At 38.5% G+C, this 20,371-nt stretch overlaps 1 protein-coding gene across 1 annotated transcript; it reads right to left on the reverse strand.

The window, feature by feature from the left end:
* Positions 1-687: 687 nt before the first annotated feature.
* On the reverse strand, positions 688-20,371 carry LOC136442530 (flotillin-1-like). The gene is made up of 13 exons (XM_066439442.1): positions 20,237-20,371; positions 12,904-12,979; positions 12,150-12,240; positions 9,028-9,171; positions 7,985-8,104; positions 6,621-6,716; positions 6,165-6,284; positions 5,982-6,014; positions 4,949-5,130; positions 4,694-4,739; positions 3,817-3,954; positions 3,310-3,474; positions 688-2,689 (listed from the first exon to the last, which is right to left on the reverse strand). Exons 1-13 carry the CDS (start codon positions 20,283-20,285, stop codon positions 2,660-2,662), a joined length of 1,290 nt encoding a protein of 429 aa, XP_066295539.1. The 5' UTR covers positions 20,286-20,371; the 3' UTR covers positions 688-2,659.

Below are 20,371 nucleotides of genomic sequence, written 5' to 3' on the forward strand. Positions count from 1 at the left end.
CTCTGGTTTGGTCAGTCTTGTAAAAAAGAGAGAGGCGTGATAACTCTAGGTCACGCGTTAAAAAATGAATTCCAAAACAAATGAAAAGAATAATTCATGACACAATACATTCTGGAACCAAACATACCATCACGCGCCATGTTCTATATTTCGTCACAAAGATCTTGGTTGGATACCAATTCATTGCGAGACTACACTACTAAAACAAACCGCACAGTCGGGACGTTGATGTCGTCCTTGGAGCTGAAAAAGGGGTGACGCAATACTGAATTCCAGGGCCGACTGGATGCTTCATCATCACGACATCTCAACACCACTCGGTTGTGAAAAGTTCCTGTCGATCATTTACCGTTAATGTGGCAACCCGAAGGGAAGGAGGTCTGGGACATATTTTATGTTGGACGACACAAACACTTCAGGAAAGGCGCTCGATGGACAGGTGTAAACATTTGACCAATTGCAATTCTTAGAAATCTTTTGGGCTGCATTTCAAATTCTTTTGGGACTAGTTCCGTGCTACTGTGTGAAGATTGTTCCGTGTTCAGCTATATACTTAATGTCTGACAAGGTTGATGGGTAATCCTATTGGTAATGTAATATATTCACTCTATTCTTCTCTTAGTTGTCTACGTATACAATAACCTACATATATAAAAGGTCAGACGAAAGAAGACACTGAACCATGTATCTGTCATTTGACAATTTTAATGCAGAATCACACAGTTATATACATTGGATAGAAATGTGACCGTTAGTTGAGACAAAAGAGTATACATTAGTGTAACATTACCTGAGATACTAAGAGTACATCCCCACAGAAATGCTGCAGAAGGTAGAGTTGCAGTCAGGGTATTACCTAGTAAAAATTGACCAAAAATGTATACGTTTGCAAAATCAAGTGTGGTATTAAAGAATATTTTTTTACCCAAAGGATATAGATTCCTGCTCCATTGTTTCCAATTTTCGTGGTTATCAAAAGCATGAGAAAGTGTTAAAAACTGTCATTCTCTTGAAAAAAAGCCTGCTTTGTTCCCAGATTTGATATTAGTTTGTGTCATCTTGTGAAATGCACTCATTTTTATGAAAATGTTGCAAGAGTTGGGTGGTATTTTCCAGTACTGTTTGGAGTACACCACTGATTCAGTAATCTTGCACACTTCCTAATTTCCACATTCCGTTAGCTATGAACACCTCTAGTTAGCATTGAGGTTATAACAAACTGTAAACAAGTCAATAAACCTCTAAATGCTAATGTGTTAACACGAAGAAAGTAAAAGTGCAGATTCTAAACAGTGCTGTTTAAGACAACATTTATCACAATATTGAGGGGGATGTATGTTTGACAACTCAAATATTTTTCTGGCTAATCGTACCAGTATTCCAAACATCACAAACTTCCTCCTTGAAGGATTTGGCAAGATGTTTTTCTGGGGTACAAAATCAGGGGCAATTCAAGAACAGTAATAATTTCACTCTGTCAAGGATCCAAGGCAAAGACAAAACAATCACATCTCAATCAAAAATTTACTCATGAGTGATTTTAAAACCATTATTATCTGTTGTGATCTTGGTTAGATGTACATAAAAACTTACAAATACACAAAGACCTGCAAAACTGTACAACAGTGAGTCACACATGACTGGTTTCTACTGGTTTCAAAGGCAGTTGTCAGTTTGTTAGTTACAGCTTAAGTTTTCCTTGGTGATGTTTTCGTCACCAAAAACTAAAATACACTGTTCCCGTTAGAATCACGTGAATGTACTATTCAACACACATTATTTTCAACCATTATCAGCCATGATACATTAGAAACATAATTTTCCAGTGTGCTACAAAAGTCGTAAAATTGATATTCCCTTGCAAGTAACACATGTTAAGAAATACTACCTTCAATTACAACACAAAACTCTTGCAAAAGGTTTGATTACAAAGCATTCTACTAAAAGGTGTCCACATGTTACAACAGTACAGTAAAACAATTAAAAGATTCTGATTATATTCTTTCTTGTTGTTGTTGAGTTTCCCCTGAACAGAGCACACACAGGCAATTCTTATAAACACCTCGGCTACATATGCTCTGCCAGCTTAGGCATTAATGAATGGTATAAAACCTTCCAGCATGTAAAAAAAAACTAAAAGGAAAGTTAACAAAGATTTCTCCTTTAAAATGCCTTCCTACAGATTATGTCTACCCCCAATATTGAGGAGACACTACTTACACTTTCTAAAACACTACTGAAGCAATGCTTAACTATAGACATGCTTAAATATATGCAGTAGCACTACTTTTGCTCCACTACGCTTACTTAGAAAGGTGGGGACTGAATAACTACTTATCTAGACATTGAAGATTGTACAGTTGTGATTACTTCAGGTCCTGTTGTATTCAAAAAGACATGCAGATATTTCTCAAACAACTGCGCCATTAAGTCAACAGTGTCCTTACTCCTGAATATAAATGGGCTCGACTACAAAGAGCTGATGAAGAATAACTACTAGCTACTGTACGTTAACATGAACATCTAGCATACATACAACACTATCATGGCAGCCATTTTGAACCACCAGTGTGTCTGCAGGGGTTGCTGTGACATCCACCCAGATTTGTGATGACGTCCACACAGGATGTGATGATGTCAGCATAAGCTGTGATGACATCTACACAGACCTTGCCTGCAGCTTCAAGGCCTAGAAAAAATATTATGGCAAACACGCTTACTTACACACCGTATAAAACATCTCAAAACCAATCAAACCGGGCATGCTAGATTTGATTAGAAGCATTTTCACAAGCAACTAAAATCCTTGTCTGAGCCAAGAAAAAAAGTCCCAAACACTCCCAAAAAGTGTGCATCTCTGGTGGTGAGTTTCCTACTGTGTAGAAAGATGTGCTGAGGGAAAGGCTTTTCTATTAGATGCTGGAAATCCATACTTGCAACACCCAAGAAAGGCTACGTGTACATGGAACATATGATATACTCACAACAAGTTTTCTACACCAGGGGTGATTGGTGTTTTAACGGGCCTACTTGAAAGAACGCTGAGCTGTTCCATAAAAGAAAATGATAAATACCAAATTTTCTGATGCATCTACTATTTTTTCTGGAAACTATTCAAAATTATTATAGAATTCTTAATTTGTGAGAGCAAAGTTATCTTTCTGATTCATGTGTTGTTTTGATATCTAGTGCAATAATAATTTTGGTTACTTTGGAATGATAAGCTAAATGCAACAAATAATGTGTCTAAAAACAAAACCACTATTACATCCATTCACACTTAGTTTACAAAAGGTTGTGCCCTCTGACCTTTGACATGTCCACGCCAGTCATGGACTCCACGACCTTCGGCAGCCTCTCCACGATGTCCATCACCTCGCCCGTAATCTTGGCGGCGCCGAGCTCGCCCTTGCCGCTGGACACCATGGTCACCTTCTTGGTCTGGGACAACGGGGCTGCCACTTCCGCAACAACCTGATGATGGAAGAGAGAGAGGGTTTACTACGTGGACAGGTGGTCACTAGGGACAGGATTCTTAATGCTTGTGTCAATAGTGGTCCTTATGTAGAGGTAGGTACTCTTTGAAAATGTACCAACCAAGATGCATCTTCAATTCTGAAATAACCAGCTACCAGCACGGTCCCACATAATTCTATGATAATAATTTTATAGATCAATGACACAAACTACTACACATCCAACCTGTTGGTAACAACTGTAAATTTTTTTCACAAAGTTTGGTCAGTAATACGTGTAAAACTTTCTTCTGTTCTAATATGCTATGTACTGTTAGATGTGTCCCAAAGACACACAAACCTTGGGCAGTGTCTCCAGCACCATGTCCACCATGGCTGCCTCCTGGTAGTCCCTCCAGGCGTCTGCCTTCTTGGCCATCTGTTCTGCCTCAGCCTTAGCCTTCGCCTCAATAGCATACGCCTCTGCCTCTCCCTTCAGCTGTGGGAAGGACGTGGAACACTGGGTTACTACATATCCTGGGACTACTACACTACAAGATATCTTATTGCTATCCAGTCTTAAGAAAACTTGGAAGTGCTACACTCCATTGTGGGAAGGACATGGAACACTGGGTTACCACAGATCCTGGGGCTACTACACTACAAGAAATCTTATTGCTATCCAGTCTTAGGAAAACTTGGAAGGGCTAGACTCTATTGTTGGAAGGACATGGAACACTGGGTTACTAGAGATTCTGGGGCTGAACTACACTACAAGAAATCTTATTGCTATCCAGTCTTAGGAAAACTTGGAAGGGCTAGACTCTATAGTTGGAAGGACATGGAACACTGGGTTACTAGAGATTCTGGGGCTGAACTACACTACAAGAAATCTTATTGCTATCCAGTCTTAGGAAAACTTGGAAGGGCTAGACTCTATTGTTGGAAGGACATGGAACACTGGGTTACTAGAGATTCTGGGGCTGAACTACACTACAAGAAATCTTATTGCTATCCAGTCTTAGGAAAACCTGGAAGTGCTACACTCCATTGTGGGAAGGACATGGAACACTGGGTTACTAGAAATCCTGGGAGTACTACAGAAAACTTGTTACATGAAAAGCAATTATTAGGAAAAAGAATCTACCTGTAATTTGTAAACCCATGACTACTATCCAGCCTTAGGAAAACCAGGAAGTGCTACATGAATGCAGGAATGGAAAGAGATGATGTCTTACCCTGACTGCTTCTGCATCAGCCTCTGCCTCCATCAGAACACGCTTCCTGTAAGTGCAAAGGTCAAATAAAATCAGCTTACAAACACAATAGAGGAAGCTTACCACAGTCAACAAGGTTACATTTAATAATCAGCAATGGATCTTTCATACCTCTTTTAAGGATTGTACAAAGACAGTTTGATAAAAGCCGATCTTAACATCAGCCTGAAACATGCATTTGATTTCCTTGTTTCTTTTAAAAAAAACATGGCTTACGCGTTCGCATCAGCAAGCGTCTCGAGCCGGTACTTCTCGGCCTCTGCGGGACGTTTGATCTGTGCCTCCAGCTCCCTCTCACGACGTGCGATCTCCTGCTCCTGGACCTGGATCTGCTGTGAGCGCTCCACGACCTTGATCTGCATCTGCTCCTCCTTGATCCTCTGCTTGGTCTTCGCAGCCTGGAAGTTGAAGCAAAACATGGCAAGTTTTTAATATGACACATAGTGGTGTGGATCAAAACCCGAGTTTAGGTTTAGGTTCGGACTCGAGTCCAGAGGTTTAGGTTCAGGTCCGGACTTGAAAGTCCGGACCTGAACAATAATTTTGGAATATTTTTTCGTGTTACATGTAAAATTGTATATTGGCAGATATTTTACATGTAATTTGAAAACTATATATACGGAATTATATACAGTCAGTAATTAACACAAAAGTTCAGTTATAAACACAAAAACAGCAATGTTTTAATATTTTTCTAGTGCGAATTTCACGATTTAAGGAAGGTTTAAGATGGTTTAAAACAAAAAGGAGTGTATGAGTGAGAGAATTTTTTTTCAAGTCCGGACTTGTTTCCAGACGTTTAGGTTTTTTTGGACTTGAACCTAAACGTTTTACAAGTCCGGAACTGGTCCGGCCGGACCAATCCGCACCACTAATGACACATCTTAAACATATATCATATGCCCAGGATAGCTTAGTGAAGTTAAGTTTAAATCCTTCCCACATCTTTCAGTGTATAGGGTGGTGTTCATCTCTGTTTCTATAGCCCTTGAGCCACACAGTTGTAAAAGTAGTATAGCAGGGGGTTAGACCACTGGCAGTGGTGTGTGTTCAACTTCCATACTCTTTCTCATAAGTGCTGAGTGCTAAGCAGAGAAAGAAGTATGTACCAATTTTTACAAAGTCTTTAGAATGACCCAGCTGGGGTTTGATCCCATGACATCCCAAAGGCAAAGCAAGCATTCTACCCACTGGCCTTTTGCATCAGTTGGTATAGCTTTAACATCCGCGTGAAAGAAAATGCACACACCTGTAGTTCATAAGCCAGCTCTGCCTCTGCTTTCTGTTGAAAGACAAAAGAACACAACCTTCAGATAACTGTTACATTAGAAACATAAGGTAAAGTAACAATGACCAACATTCAAAACTTCACTGCAGCAAACTGTGTTTCACAATGGAGAACAACTGATATACAGATTGATCCCCTGGATACCTTGGTCTGAGTTTCCATGTCGTAAGCAGCCTTCTTCAACTCAAAGTCTCTCTGGGCAGCCGCGATCTCCGTGTCGTTTGAGAAGCGGGCCTTCATCCTCTGTTCCTCCGCACTGGCTTCCTAATGTACAGATAGTGGATCAGACAACTTAATTACTATTCTGCAATATAACTGGTAGCAATGTATTTCATATGGAGCTCAATGCTTAGGGCCAACTTAACACCACTTGTAGCATTTCCTCTGTGTAACAGGCTATTTGCATCATTACAAAATGCTAACTTAAATGTAGTAAATTTCAACCATCCCTACAGACTTCTTAAGCAGAAATGATTAACTACCTTTGGAAATGTGCATCTGATGATGACATAAGAGCAGAAACATATCAACTTGGACATTGTCTTAGTGGCTAAATATTGCACAGCAACCACAGATATGTGTGCATTATTTCTGCCTTGCCTTGATTCCTGAGTCTCTCTGTGCCTCTGCCTCACCGATGCGAGCATCTTTCTTCACCTGTGCAGTACGGGTCATACCTAAGGCCTTCAGGTAGCCCTATGTTCAAGGGAGAAGACAGAAGGAAATGCCTTAAGTAAAATTACACATGTATGCACCTTTGTATTGCATGAAACAACCATTTAAAACTCAGCTAATGTTAAGAACTGCTAATGGCCATGACAAGAAACAACAAAGTAATATTACCCAAAAGAAATTCTGTAGTGAATGGCTGTACTAGACTAAATATGTGGTGCAAAAAGCTGTTTTTCATGATGTATAGAGCTTAACATATCTTTTCTCTTCAGAGTAACATTCTGTTTGGCTAGAACACACAAGAAAAGTAAAGGTTATTAAAGACCGCTGCCATACTATCTAAATGTTAAGTCTAATCCTTTGTGCTGTCAATTACAGTCGAAGATCCTTCTTTTGAAAATAAAACTAAAAGCATTCAGTCAATTACTTTCATCCCTTTAGACAAACATGAAACACAACTTCAAGTGAAAGTGTGTCACATCTTCCTAAGTCATCAAAGGTCTGACAACAATGTGTAAATCAAAGCCTGTTAATGTTATGCAACTTAGCGAAGAACAACACTGGTGCAAAAAGACATCTACTCAGACTCTCGACAACACTCAAAGACAGCAAGAGGGCGACAGAACAATAAAGAAAAAAATCGAAATGTTATGATTGGATGTTTGGGTAAAATAGATATGAAGATGTGATTAAAAATAAAGTATCCACGCATGTTGAAATCAAGTAGTCACGTACGTGAAAATGCTAAAAATAATTTGAAGGTGAGGTCACAAATGGTGCGAACTGTTCCAGATTTTAAAAGCAGCTTACAGCATTCCAATAAAGTATTACCTCCATCCATAGTGTATCAGCAGTTATCATTAAGATGGATTCGAAGAGCGAAAGTGAGGTAGGGTAATTTGACATGCATGTTCATTTGTATCCCTTCACCTCTTCTCACCAGGTTAAAGATTGTGTCACAATGCTTTCATTACTAATGTTCACCAGCATACATCTGAAACACTTACATGTGTAACAGTAAGTGTGTTGCAGTGTACATCTAGTTTCCACCACAGAGCCTTAGCAACAGTGAACCCCCATGCTGTAACTGTAGATTACTGGTGATGAAATATCAGCCTATATATCTGCCGCATGCTGCATAGTTTTTTAACGATTGCTGTGAGAGTACAGTAAAGGGTGGACAGAGTGATAGACTATTTCTCAGTTGATTAGTAGAGCTCTATCACACGGAGGGAGGTAAGACATTTCCTAGAATGGCTGCAAATTGCAGGGGGAAATGCTGGAGGCCAAACCTCTTCGTCTCTGATGTCTTTGAGTGTGTACGACACCACACTGATGCCCATGTTAACGAGGTCAGTCGAGGCAACCTCAAAAACGGCTTTGGCAAACTTCTTCCGATCTTTGTAGATCTCCTATTGTGAGACATTGATTGGTAAAAAAAAAGCAGATTAATTATGGAGCAAAGCACTACAGATCTATAACCTTAAAAACTGTCATCAGCAGTGACTTGTTTTATGATTTTTAGTCCAGATAGAATAACCAATTTGCATAATTTTTTCAATCATTTGCTTTTTTCGAAATATATTTTCCTCGACCAATCCTGACTACCCACTTGTATCCAAGATAGACAAATGAATAGATAAAACCACTGCTGATCACAGTCCTCAAGGTGTCGTGTTGCCATGGCAACCATGATAAATACCTCATCATCTCGAATATCCTTAAGGGTGTAGCTGACAATGATGATGCCCATGTTCACGAAATCAGTCGAGGCGACCTTGAAAACAGCCTGGGCAAATTTCTTCCTGTCTTGGTAAATCTCCTACGTCCAGGTTAAACACAGGAGGGGTGAGGCTATGTGGAGTTAACCTTTACCATGCCGAGGTACCAGCACACCTGGCCCAGCACCAATTTGGAGTCGCCCATTGCATGTTTAAGGTTTATCACCAAACAATATTCATCTTCAACATGCACGATTTCTTACTCAAGAAGGTTCAAAACAAATACCACAACCAATTCAAATTAAGAAATAAGGATTTAAATGATAACACCTTACATATCAACTTGGTTTCTGTACATGTTTTAATATGATTACCAAAACAGTCTGAGGCTCCTAACATAAAGCGTTTGATCAGAATGAATAAACAAACTCAAAGAAAATTCCAGGGAGTCAATTCTTTGAGTTGGAGAAGAGTTTGTTCCTCATTTTAAAGCCCTTGATGCCCTTTGTTTCTGTGCGTTTCTTATTTCAATTTCCAAAACAGAGTACCAGTAATTTCTAAGTCTGAGGCTCCTAAGATACAGCCCTTGACGCCACCCATAGCCTTCTCCATACCTCTACAGTCATGGTGCCCATGATGGCCCTTTGGTGGCCCTCCAGCGTCTCCAGGGCGATGCGGCGAATCTGCTCCTCCGACTTCCCCAGGAACTGCTGGCATGCTGCAGCCAACATCTCCTGGTTCTGGCCCTGGATCTTCACCTAGCAGAACAGGGCAGAACTGCAGTTCAGTATGTGATGAGAGTGAAAAAGACAAACCATGCATGTGCATGCTATCACTATTTTTCCGTAGCAGTGATGGCTAAGGTGCAATCTAACACAAGTCCAGACAAAATTAGGTCCATTTGATAAAAAACTGGTCTGACAGTGTACAGTTTTCATGTTTTAAGCCAAGGGTAAGTCCCATGACAGAGCTTAGCTAAAAGGAATTATGAGATTGTATATGGACAGGAAAAACATTACCTGAACATTCATATCAAAGACTAAAAAGTAAATACCAGTGCTTGTACTTCATAACAAAATGTAATAATTAGCAGGAAAACTATACACTACATCTTTACTGTGCAAAAATATAGTAGTATCTAGTGTAGCAGCAAGATTGTCATGTTACAAAGACTCAGGGCAAGGTCAAAATCAAAGACTTAGTTAACAAACGAATTGCAAGTATGTGAAATCATAAATACAAAAATACATGCACAAACAAAAAAAGTACATACAAATTTATACAAAAAATTGTGTGCGTTGCTGCTGTCAAGTGATGAAAAGTAACAATGATACAACAAAAAGGAAATCTGAGGCAGGGTCAGGGGGATGAGCAAGGCTGTTAAATCATAATACAGGGCTCCAAATAGTGGGTGCATGTGCACCTGTGTGGACCCAAAATTGGAGCTGTGCACCTAATTTTTGACTGTGGGTGCACCAGTGCACCTAGATATTTTTGCAAGCTATAGGATAAAGGCACTATTGTATACTAAGTATACAGAATATTCTTGAAATGTAAGTATTAGAAATAGCAATATAACCTTTTGTTGTACTTCATTTGATGTATCACTTGTTTGAAATTTTAAGGTTAGCTATAGAATTACAGATTGAGGTTCTTAAGAGCTTTAAACTTTGTAATTATGTTTTGCTGAATTCAACTGTATTCTACATGTCTGTGGTGCACCCAAAATTTGTGGATTTTTTTAGGTTGGGTGCACTAGTGCACCTATTTCCAAAAATGAATTTCGAGCCCTGTAATATCACAACAGACAAAGCTGAAACAAAGAAAGCTGCACAAAGGTAAGAGTAGCCAACAACCTGTGCAACACCTGTGACTGAGATAGCCACTCCTTCGTTCGTGTAAACTCGGGGGCTTTCTACATTCAAGGTCATTGTATTCAGGGGAATTCTGTAGAAAACCATCACACACACACAAACACACACAAACAAACACAGAAAAAAGAGAGCAAAACAGTGTAAATGCATGAAGATTTGTGAATGTAAACCAATATAGGGGAGGGAGCTGGAAAGTTCTGGTGAGAGAAAACTTAACAAAATCTAATAAAAGAAAAACGAGTGGTTAATGAACATGATGTACAAAACAATTGTGTAGCGATGTTTGTCTCCAGGAGAAAAGGCATTTCTGCTGCAGTGATGACTCAAGTCAAGACAGATAATATTCTTTACCGCGCATCTGAAGAAAATGAAAATAAAATGCATTTATTGAAGCTACTTCCCAATTGCAAGATAATCTTGATCTTGCTGAAAAAGGACAGAGACAGGACGTACACTGTAGACTATCAGTCTGACAGAAGTTTGACTTATGATAGTTCAGTCTAGTGAATGGATCAAATGACAGAAAGTTTTAGCTTCTGTATTGTTGTTGATTAACTTAACTCATGCACTTGCTTTTGAGAACTCTGTTAGAATCAAATGCAAAGGATGGCTGCATGCATGACAATATTTCACATACATGCAGTTGCTCTGGTATACGTGTAGTCAGAGAAAACAATTGCAAATGGGCTTTAACAGCTATTGTGGCCCTGTTTTATTTTTTTACTGCTGCTGCACTGTCAATTCACCTTCTTTTAAATCTTTCCAAATAAATGACAATGTTCAATAAAATTTGGCACAAGTTAGAAAAATGAAAATACATCTTGCTTATTGTATATGTGTTTTGTTCTGGTGTATTTTGTTTGATAAACAGGCATTACACAAACATATCAAACAATACATAACAAAAACCTTTGACAAATCTAACAACCCACCTACATGCAGACTACAAACAAAAAATGATTCCAAAAACATGATCAATTGACTGCCAGCAGCAGGGGCTAAAGCTAAAGCAAGCACAACTATACTAGTATTGTTATCCAGAGGTAGATGGAGCACCTGTGCAACACCATTAACAGTTATGGACACGCCGTTATTAGTGTAGACTTTAGGGCTCTCGATATTCAGGGTCATCACAGTAAGGGGAATTCTGTGTCAACAAACAGTCAAGACGGATTGGTTAGTACCGACACAAACCTTCTCCATTCAAGGGGAAGAGGTTTAGTGTCTTGGTTAGTAGGTTTAGTGTCCTGGTTAGCGGGTTTACCATCCTGGTTAGTAAAAACAAACCAAAGGTAACTGGGCTAATGTTAGTCTGAAGGAATGGCCTTCTTTGATTGGTCCACCAGTAATCTAATCAAGAGTCCTGATGGGAATAACTGGAAGGGCTGCAAAAGGAGAGAGAAAACAAGCCCACAGGTACCAACTGAGTTGTTGGAGTTGGAGAGAGGTATGTTGTAGCCTAAAGTAAAGGTGACAGTATGTTGAAGGGTCCAGAATGTCTGAAAGAACAACATCATTAATAGGAGCAAAGAAGGGTTAGTGGCAGCAACAACATTTCAGCAACTGGTGCTGCATTTCTCACTGCAATAATGCTCCAAGAAAGTACAATGTATAATTTCAATATTTGTGATTGAACTGTAAGGTTATAATATAGATATGTAAGACAGTTTTGAAAATAGTAGCAGACTTGATAATGAATAATACCTTCAGATGTTCCTAAATCTTTTGGTCAAAATGTTTTTTTCCATGTTCTTCAGTCATAAATGTATCTTAGAGGAGCCATATTCAGTTGAGGAATGCAAAAACACAAAGTTGCTGAAATGAAAGCACCTTTGTTGAACACACAAGCTTGATAAAATTACCTGTGCCACCCCCGTGACGGATATGGGCACACCCGCTTTAGTATAAACTGTGGGGCTGTCAATGCTCAAAGTCAGCGTGTTCAGGGGGATCCTGGGTCGTGACAAAAATCATCAATATTACAGTACATGTCAACTGTCAATCAAAGTACATGTCAACTGTCAATCAAAGTACATGTCAACTGTCAATCAAAGTACATGTCAACTGTCAATCAAAGTACATGTCAACTGTCAATCAAAGTACATGTCAACTGTCAATCATGCAAAGGATATGTGATAATCATGTACATAGTTAATAACATTCAAAAATTAAATCATTATCAGGTTCAACAAATAGGAATATTTCTGTACAATAAAATTGGCAAGAGGAAAACAACATGTATATTTTAAGTTACATTCATCAACATCATTTTGCAATACACAAAGCTCAAACAATGTACATGTATTGATTTGATACATGAATATATAGACAAATAAATATGATTTGCATAGAAACCACAGCCGAAATATTTCATCAAAATACAGAGAAGCTTTATATTCTTGTTAGATGTTATGTTACCCTGGAGAATTACATCAAATCATGTTTGGAAATAAAGCTGTATGTTGAAGTATTGTAACACTCAATATTGAATACACCACAAATGGCCAAAATACTTTCCATTCTTGCAATCATATTTTGCATAGTATATATAGTATACATAGTAAACAAAGCACAATAAAACCATGAGGCTACATTCTGTACATTGTTTTGCCATACCTCTGTAGCTGCTGTACACATGGGATGACAAACACACGCCCTCCAGCCACCATGAGGGGTCGGGAATGACAGCATCCTGGGGTAAACAACAACAACAATCAGTCAGCAATTTCAAATATTTGCAACCTTTGGCCCTCTATAGAGACACTATAGCATATTACATACATGTAACCAATGTTTCACTGGCACACTGGAAAGTTGGCATGACAAGGGACAATCTACATTTGTACATGAACATGTATACATGAGCAAGTGTAAATATACTGAACAAGACTGGCAATGATAAAAAGACATTGCCATGGCGACGGTGGTTGTTGTTTTAATTTTTACTGTACCCTGCTTAGGGCACAGTGATAGGTGGTGCTGTTCATGCAGGATTTCTAACAAAAAGGGCTGACGGGTACCTGTTCTACTGGACAAATACACACACAGACACGCACACACACACAGACACGCACACACACAGACAGCGACAGTTCCACTAGATTCTACCAGACACACCCCACTGCCAGAACGAACATCGATTTCATCACAGCCTGATCATGACAACTGAAAACAGCCCACGGACCGGGTTCCCACCATACAAAATGAATATTCTACTCTGATAGGACTGCTGTTTACATGAACAACATGTTAGGCCAAATCTACACAAATTTTAACATCATAGTCCACTTACCAACAGACACAGCATACACCATGCAACAGATTGTACACTTATGTTCCCTGAACTATAGAACTAAGTCCTCTAGAGCGTGAATGGCCAGGGATGTTAGCTAAGGATGGAATGCCAGGATGGAATCCCATGATGGAATGCCAGAATGGAATGCCAGGATGGAATGCCAGGATGGAATCCCAGGATGGAATGCCAGGATGGAATTCGAGTCCCACTGGAATACCAGGAACACCAGTCATAAAGGAATTTGCCAGTAATTCCTGGAGCCCTAATGAAATGCCAGCCTGGGAATCTTAATCCACAGAAATGTTGTTGTGTAAAAATGTGTCCCATGTGTTCTTGGAAGTGTACAGGATTATATCAGCAAGAAAGTGGCATCTTATCAGCAGGATAATCATCTAGTACTAGTACAACTGGCTTGCTAAATTTCCTTGCGACAGTGAAATTTTTCATTGATCCATCTGGCTTGGACATGTTCCCAATGTCATGAATGAGGTTAATGCCCTTTAATTAATCTGCTTGTATAGGTAATTGAAGCAGAGTGTGCACAATCGTTATCAGTACAGAGTTGACGCAGTTATGACCTGTTCCCCGAAGAAAGACATTAAATCTTACAGTTGTAAGGACCAGCATTAGGGCGTCTAAAAACATTGTAACAGACACATTGTTTTAGAAAAGAGCAATATTACTGTAGAGCTGAGGTCTTAAATGGGTCATGTATACATAAGCCTGGCACATCTGGTAGACAGATGTAGCTTCCTGTCTAGGTTATCTAGGAGGAATGTCCCGAGGGAGGCTTTCTGTCCGACTAACATTCCTAACATTCTTATTGTCTTAATATGCCTATGGACACATGCCTGTACAATTCCTAGAATAGTTGCAATCTGCACACAATACTATATCATTTGGCTCGCCCCTGAGGCGTCGCCAAAATCTTAGTAATGGCAACAGCAAATTATGCAATTATAGTAAGATGACAGTTTAAAATATTCTAACTCTCCCAGTGAAACAAGTCCAGCTCTAAACAGCCCTGACAATAATAAAGCAGAAAATGACAAATATGTCATATCACAGCTGGAACAATGTTGGTATGGAGTTAATAGACAAAAATATGAGGAAGTAGCACAACTCATATAGACCACACCCCTTTCCTGATTATGGATACGCCTCCTTTTTGTCAAAACCACAAGTGCTTTCCTGTTTTAAATATCAGAATAACAATACCATCAAATTGATCCAGATATCCTTTTCATAATCTCTTTAATTCTACCTTGTAGATCTATGGTTGGAATAAAATAATACTAGCATTCTTATTGAACAACATTTATTTTTCAATTCGCAGATTTTCAATTCACAGATTCGCAGAGACAAATGTACATGTACATTCATGTACATGCATCACAAGCAGGAAAAAAGCTGTGCTGCATAATGTTCTTCTGGTTAATATATGGCCAAGATGTAATGGTACCTCCATGGAGAAATGGCCCTAGCCTGCGTCACACTCACAGTCTCATCAATTATGGAAAGCCAAAAATGGATAACCAAATTACAAAAGCTTACCATCACTAATCTAAGGACACCTGGTTTATGTTGATGATCATTTTATCATTAAATTGAAGGAATGTTATGTTTTTACTGGCTTGTTTTTGCTCTGATGCTGAATTTGGAGCAAAATGTGCAAAGCATACAAACATGGCATTGGCCTTGGCCCCTTTGCCAACATAGAACCGTCCAATCACAAAAATAATACAGGATCTTACACTGTTCATTTGAATAGATGTTTTCAAAATCAATATGGTGGTTTCATTATGTTCTACACATGGATGGTTACTGACAAATCTTTTGCAAGGAAAAATCTCTACAGATTGGACTGTAAATGCACAGTGTACAACATGATGTAAGCACTACATCATGTTCATGTACATGTATGCCACACCTCCAAGCAGTGTCATGACTGCCAAACGATCAATATGGCATGACAACACTTATTTACCAGTAAACGTAGATCCCTAATATGCAAACCAAATGATACTAATGCTGGATGCAATGCAAAGGTGATTTGCCGTCCTAAATTGCCTGCAAGAAAATAAAGGCGTGGCTGATGGTTTCAAATCACGTAGGCCTCAGCTTTGTAAGTATGGCCTGTTATGGCTGGAAAACACACCATGACCTCTAGCTGTATGCTCGCCCATAAACATCCGACACATTTCCAGGACACGACACTCTTACTCTTACCTGACACAACTAGAGCCTCGTTTGGCCCACACACTTGGAAGAAATAGGAGTCCTCTTCCCCATTGGTTTCTGACATTTTGCAGCAATTTTGAGGCAGGCAGGCTTAATGTTCTGATGTCAGCATACAGAGATGGACCAAATCACAGGGGAGAGGGTGCGTCATTAGGGTAATACCATTATGCATGCGGGGACCGCTATAGCCTAGATGGTTTCAGTCTGGGATTTGTGTGTACAATTTGAATGTATTTCATATTCTTGCTTTTTGATAATGCTTACCCATCTAATGTGTCATTACATGATAATAATGCCATGTTTTGTTTGAAACAAAACACCCATGTGCAGGGCTGTCTCCAGCTTTAAATTTTCTTCCATCCCATTCATTGTTTGGGAGCCCATGTTGTTGACTTTCGTTGTTAATTATATAATAAATCCGTCCTTTCAAGCTTACGAAAATATTTTTTCATCAATTCCATGTCATGAAGTTCAGTTTTTTTGATGGACAGTTAAGGGTTTTTCCTCGTCCCTACAAAGCAAATTTCCGTCCCAGGATAGTTTTCAAAGGATGAATATCTACTAAGTCTTTATTTTTTGGAACCTATACTGTAAATGCAGAAATGTTCACGGTGGTTTTATGTTCGCAGTTTTCACGGTGAGCTCTTTACCGCTAACTTAAAACCATGGCGAAAAGCAGTTCCATTGTGTGACAGTAGCGCTATTATTGTTTTAAACCCAAAACCACCGTGAACACTCCATTTTCTCCCTACCGCAAAATTGAATCCCTGCGAACATTTCTGCATTTACAGTATGTTCTTTTACACGTTCATTCTAACTCACATGCAGTAGCTTTTCAATAGGCTGTTAACGTGATATCAAATTACCGTAACTACAGCTACAGCTAGTCACGCTGTAACCTTTATAACAATAGAAACTATATTTAACACTAGTACTCTATTTGCAAGTGAAATGAAGTAAGTGTAACATGAAATTGACGTCATTGTGGCCATTGGTTATGCAAATGTGCTTTTGTGTAATTCTATCGATAATCAAATCGTCATTGAGTAACCGCATGCTCATTGAAGCTGGTACCCAATTGTCAATCTTTTTAATACATACAAACCATTTTGAGTTTGATCAACGATACAGTCAGAAAACTCATACAAATACAATGAAGTTAAAATTTGGCAACTGCCAAAACTGCCTTATTTGTGAAACGAAATTGCTCCAAGGATGATGGTTTAGATTAGTTATGATTATAAACATACATGATGTACATGTCATTTTTGGAGTTCATGCTCTAGACTTTATTCATTTATAGCCTTGAATTGTATATGACATACCGATTTTTAAATAATGTACAAAGAGTTCTGTGAGTTTATCAGAAATTATCAGTTAATCAGTTAACTGAGTAACTGATAAACTTACAGAACTCGCTATGTCATATGCAATACAAGGATCTCCAATTGTTCAAAGGTTAACATATGACACCTCAGTCTAAGTTTGAATTGAACTATTAATCTTACATTGGGTGTGCATAGGGGCATTTCTAGGGATAAACATATATTTGTGCAGTGACAATTGCACTTCGTGCCATGAGTCTAATGTACATAGAGGGATAGAAAATAAACCTTGAAGTCACTTTATTCCTAAGTATTACCAACGAAGGTACTTGTAAAACATACCACTTATGAAATATTCAGTACGTCCAAGACTAAAACGATTTAAGGTCCACTGACCTCACCTGAACGACCTGTAGAACAAATAAACATATGAGTATGACTCACTACATGAAGCCTGTATTGTACTAACTAACACAGGCAAAGAGGTGTGGAAAAATACCAGGGACATATTTGACAGGCTCCAGGGCTAGTGAAAAGGACATGGTTAACGTTACTGTTTACTGTAGTCAAGAGTTCAACAAACCCAAATCAATAGGCCTGGAGGGCAAATTCATGAAATACTTCTTTTTGCAAGCAATGTTTTTTTCTTTACAAATATGGCAGCAATGTGACCCTAACTTTTCTTCAGAGCCTAGTAGGTTAAGTTAATAGGTATCTTGTCTAGGTTAGCAATCCAACGAGATTATAGGGTTTACCTGGTTTGCAAAACAACAATCATTGACACTCCAAATAAAGACTGTCAGCACAATAGTAGTTACCAACTTACCACACTGCACAAGCTTCCATATATACATTTAGCTATAGATTGATCAATGATTTCACATTTTTCACTCTCCTTTACCAGCAATACCATGGGAAATAATTACAATTTACACGTAAAAATGCATTAGAATTTTTAGATCATGCAATTCAAATATACTCGTCTCCAAAGTCCAAGCAGATATTGGGGTAGAAGATTGTAGTGTTGGGATAAGTTACAATGTTCCTCCCAAGCATATGTTTTGAGATTACAAATACTGTACTAGTATTAGTACTCTAGATCTGCTATTTCCTCTTCCCCCTTATCATGTGATTAGTGTTTCCTATTTTAGACATGATTAGTCATTCTCCCTCGCTTTGTACTTGTGCCGTCCAATTACTAAAATCAACATGTTCACACATAAAAAATAAAATTAAGCAGACCAAAAACCAGAGTCCTCAAAATAAAAAATTCTGGTATGACTATAAGTCATTTGCTTTGGAAAATAAAAACAAATCAAGGACAATTTTCCATTTTTATAGTCTTTGCAGTAAAATGCACATCTAGGTTTAATAGAATGCAAGTTTACGACCGAAAGAATAACCTACACTGTTCTCATGGGAACAAATGAGAAAGTACTGACATAATTTCATTTCAGCAAGCCATCTTCCATAGTTATGCATTATTTAAAGAATAGTGCATTGGAAAGAACTTAATATCAAGATTTAAAAAACTGCATTTTTTGTTAAGTATTCATGTTCATCTATAAATATTTTCTGCTTTTGGTTCACTTTCCATTTCAAAGCCAATGGGAAATATGTTCATCCTACAGTACAGCCAATATCGAATGGGGTCATGCATGATTAACTTCACTAGCACTGTAGAAGTCAGCCATTATTCACAGGGCTGAGGTCCCATTTGCATGAAGAATAGAATAATGGAACACCGTGGTATGCAATCATGCTCCTAACACAGAAACAGATCCTAATAATAGGCATGTGCAGCTCATAACATTTACATGCAAATTTCTAGTAAGGTAGGCAAGATCAGTTAATTATCTTTCCATATTTACAGTACTACTACCAGTATCAATCATATCAGAAGCCCTGTCATTACATAGTGTAGAACTGTATACTGACTAGGGAGTCCAACGTTGAACAAGTTCTTATCTATCAGCTGTTATCACTGAGACTCCAACATTGGAATAAAGATAAATTCAATGGCTTTATTCTAAAGGGAAATCAACTGCTTCTAATCTTAATCTACTTGTCCAAAAGGGAAACATACTGCTTCCTATTTCCTGATCTGCTTTTGCTAAGGGCAAAACTAAAGGCTTTAAGTTATAGGTATCACCCCGTGCATTCATCTTGAGATCAAATACTGAAATTTAACGTAACTAGTGTGTGGGCTAGTTCTTCCACCTAGACAAGCATTAATCTAAACAAGCCGAAGCTATACTCGACCAATGTGTTATACAATACACTTCTGAAAAACATAGGGAGAGAAAAATGTTGAAACTGGAAGCAAAAGATGGGCTACTAACGATGGGCCTTTCATGTAACTTACTGTAGTATCACTATCAGTACCAATGACTACCAAGATCACTATCCTAGAAAGACTTGGAACCTACAACTTGCAAACAAACTTGATACATGCAAACATAACGCACAATGTCCTGCTATTTATATACCAATGCCTCTGGACAAGTTTAATCAATTATGCACAATTGCCTTGAGGTAAATGTGTGTAAACATGCAACTTTACATGTAATGGAAATCTACCAACACACCTTTAAAAGCAAACATCAACATAGAGATAATAGATCCAAGTACAAAGCTGATATGAAAAATATTGATAATGTGTAACTAGAAGATACAAGCAGGAGTAGTATTAGAAATTTAATTATTTAGAAAACCACGAAATTACTTTACAAATTCTAAAACCACACAAATTATTCATCTTCGTCATCATAAATTGTTTTGTCCATACGAAGTATTCGTGCAAATTATCCTGAGCGCTTTCGTAGTTTATAAACGGGCCAAAGATATAATTGAGGTCATGAAATAAACGAGAATACAAGTCTCTGAAGGCTGCTACATATTATATCACGTTGACTTCCGCTGGGAACAAGAAAATATTACAGCAGTTCCGCCCCCCTCCCCTCCCCATCCGTGACAGTATCTTATCAACACACAAACATCGACCAGATGCTTTAGTTTTTACAGTTTTTCTACAAACCTGAACAACTTTTAAACAATATTTCACGTCTCTATAATCTTGAGTACTTACCCGACACCACCATGGCCTCGTTGGGCCCGCAAGTCTCGAAAAACGGCATTATTGTTGTGGCAAAGTTTCAGCCCCCAACCCCACCTACAACTCTACAAGCGCAAACAACTAATGGCGACCGATAGGATGAACGCT

Source organism: Branchiostoma lanceolatum, chromosome 9 (genome assembly GCF_035083965.1).
Source record: "Branchiostoma lanceolatum isolate klBraLanc5 chromosome 9, klBraLanc5.hap2, whole genome shotgun sequence".
NCBI classification, from domain to species: Eukaryota; Metazoa; Chordata; class Leptocardii; order Amphioxiformes; family Branchiostomatidae; genus Branchiostoma; species Branchiostoma lanceolatum.

What these genes read in the sequence shown, in the direction of transcription:
- LOC136442530 (XM_066439442.1), bottom strand. Translation starts at nt 20,285, where the DNA reads ATGCCGTTTTTCGAGACTTGCGGGCCCAACGAGGCCATGGTGGTGTCG. An exon ending in AGCTGGCTTATGAACTACAG is followed by an intron (nt 5,131 to 5,981) that starts GTGTGTGCATTT and finishes TTCAACTTCCAG; the next exon opens with GCTGCGAAGACCAAGCAGAG. An exon ending in ACGCTTGCTGATGCGAACGC is followed by an intron (nt 4,740 to 4,948) that starts GTAAGCCATGTT and finishes TTGCACTTACAG; the next exon opens with GAAGCGTGTTCTGATGGAGG.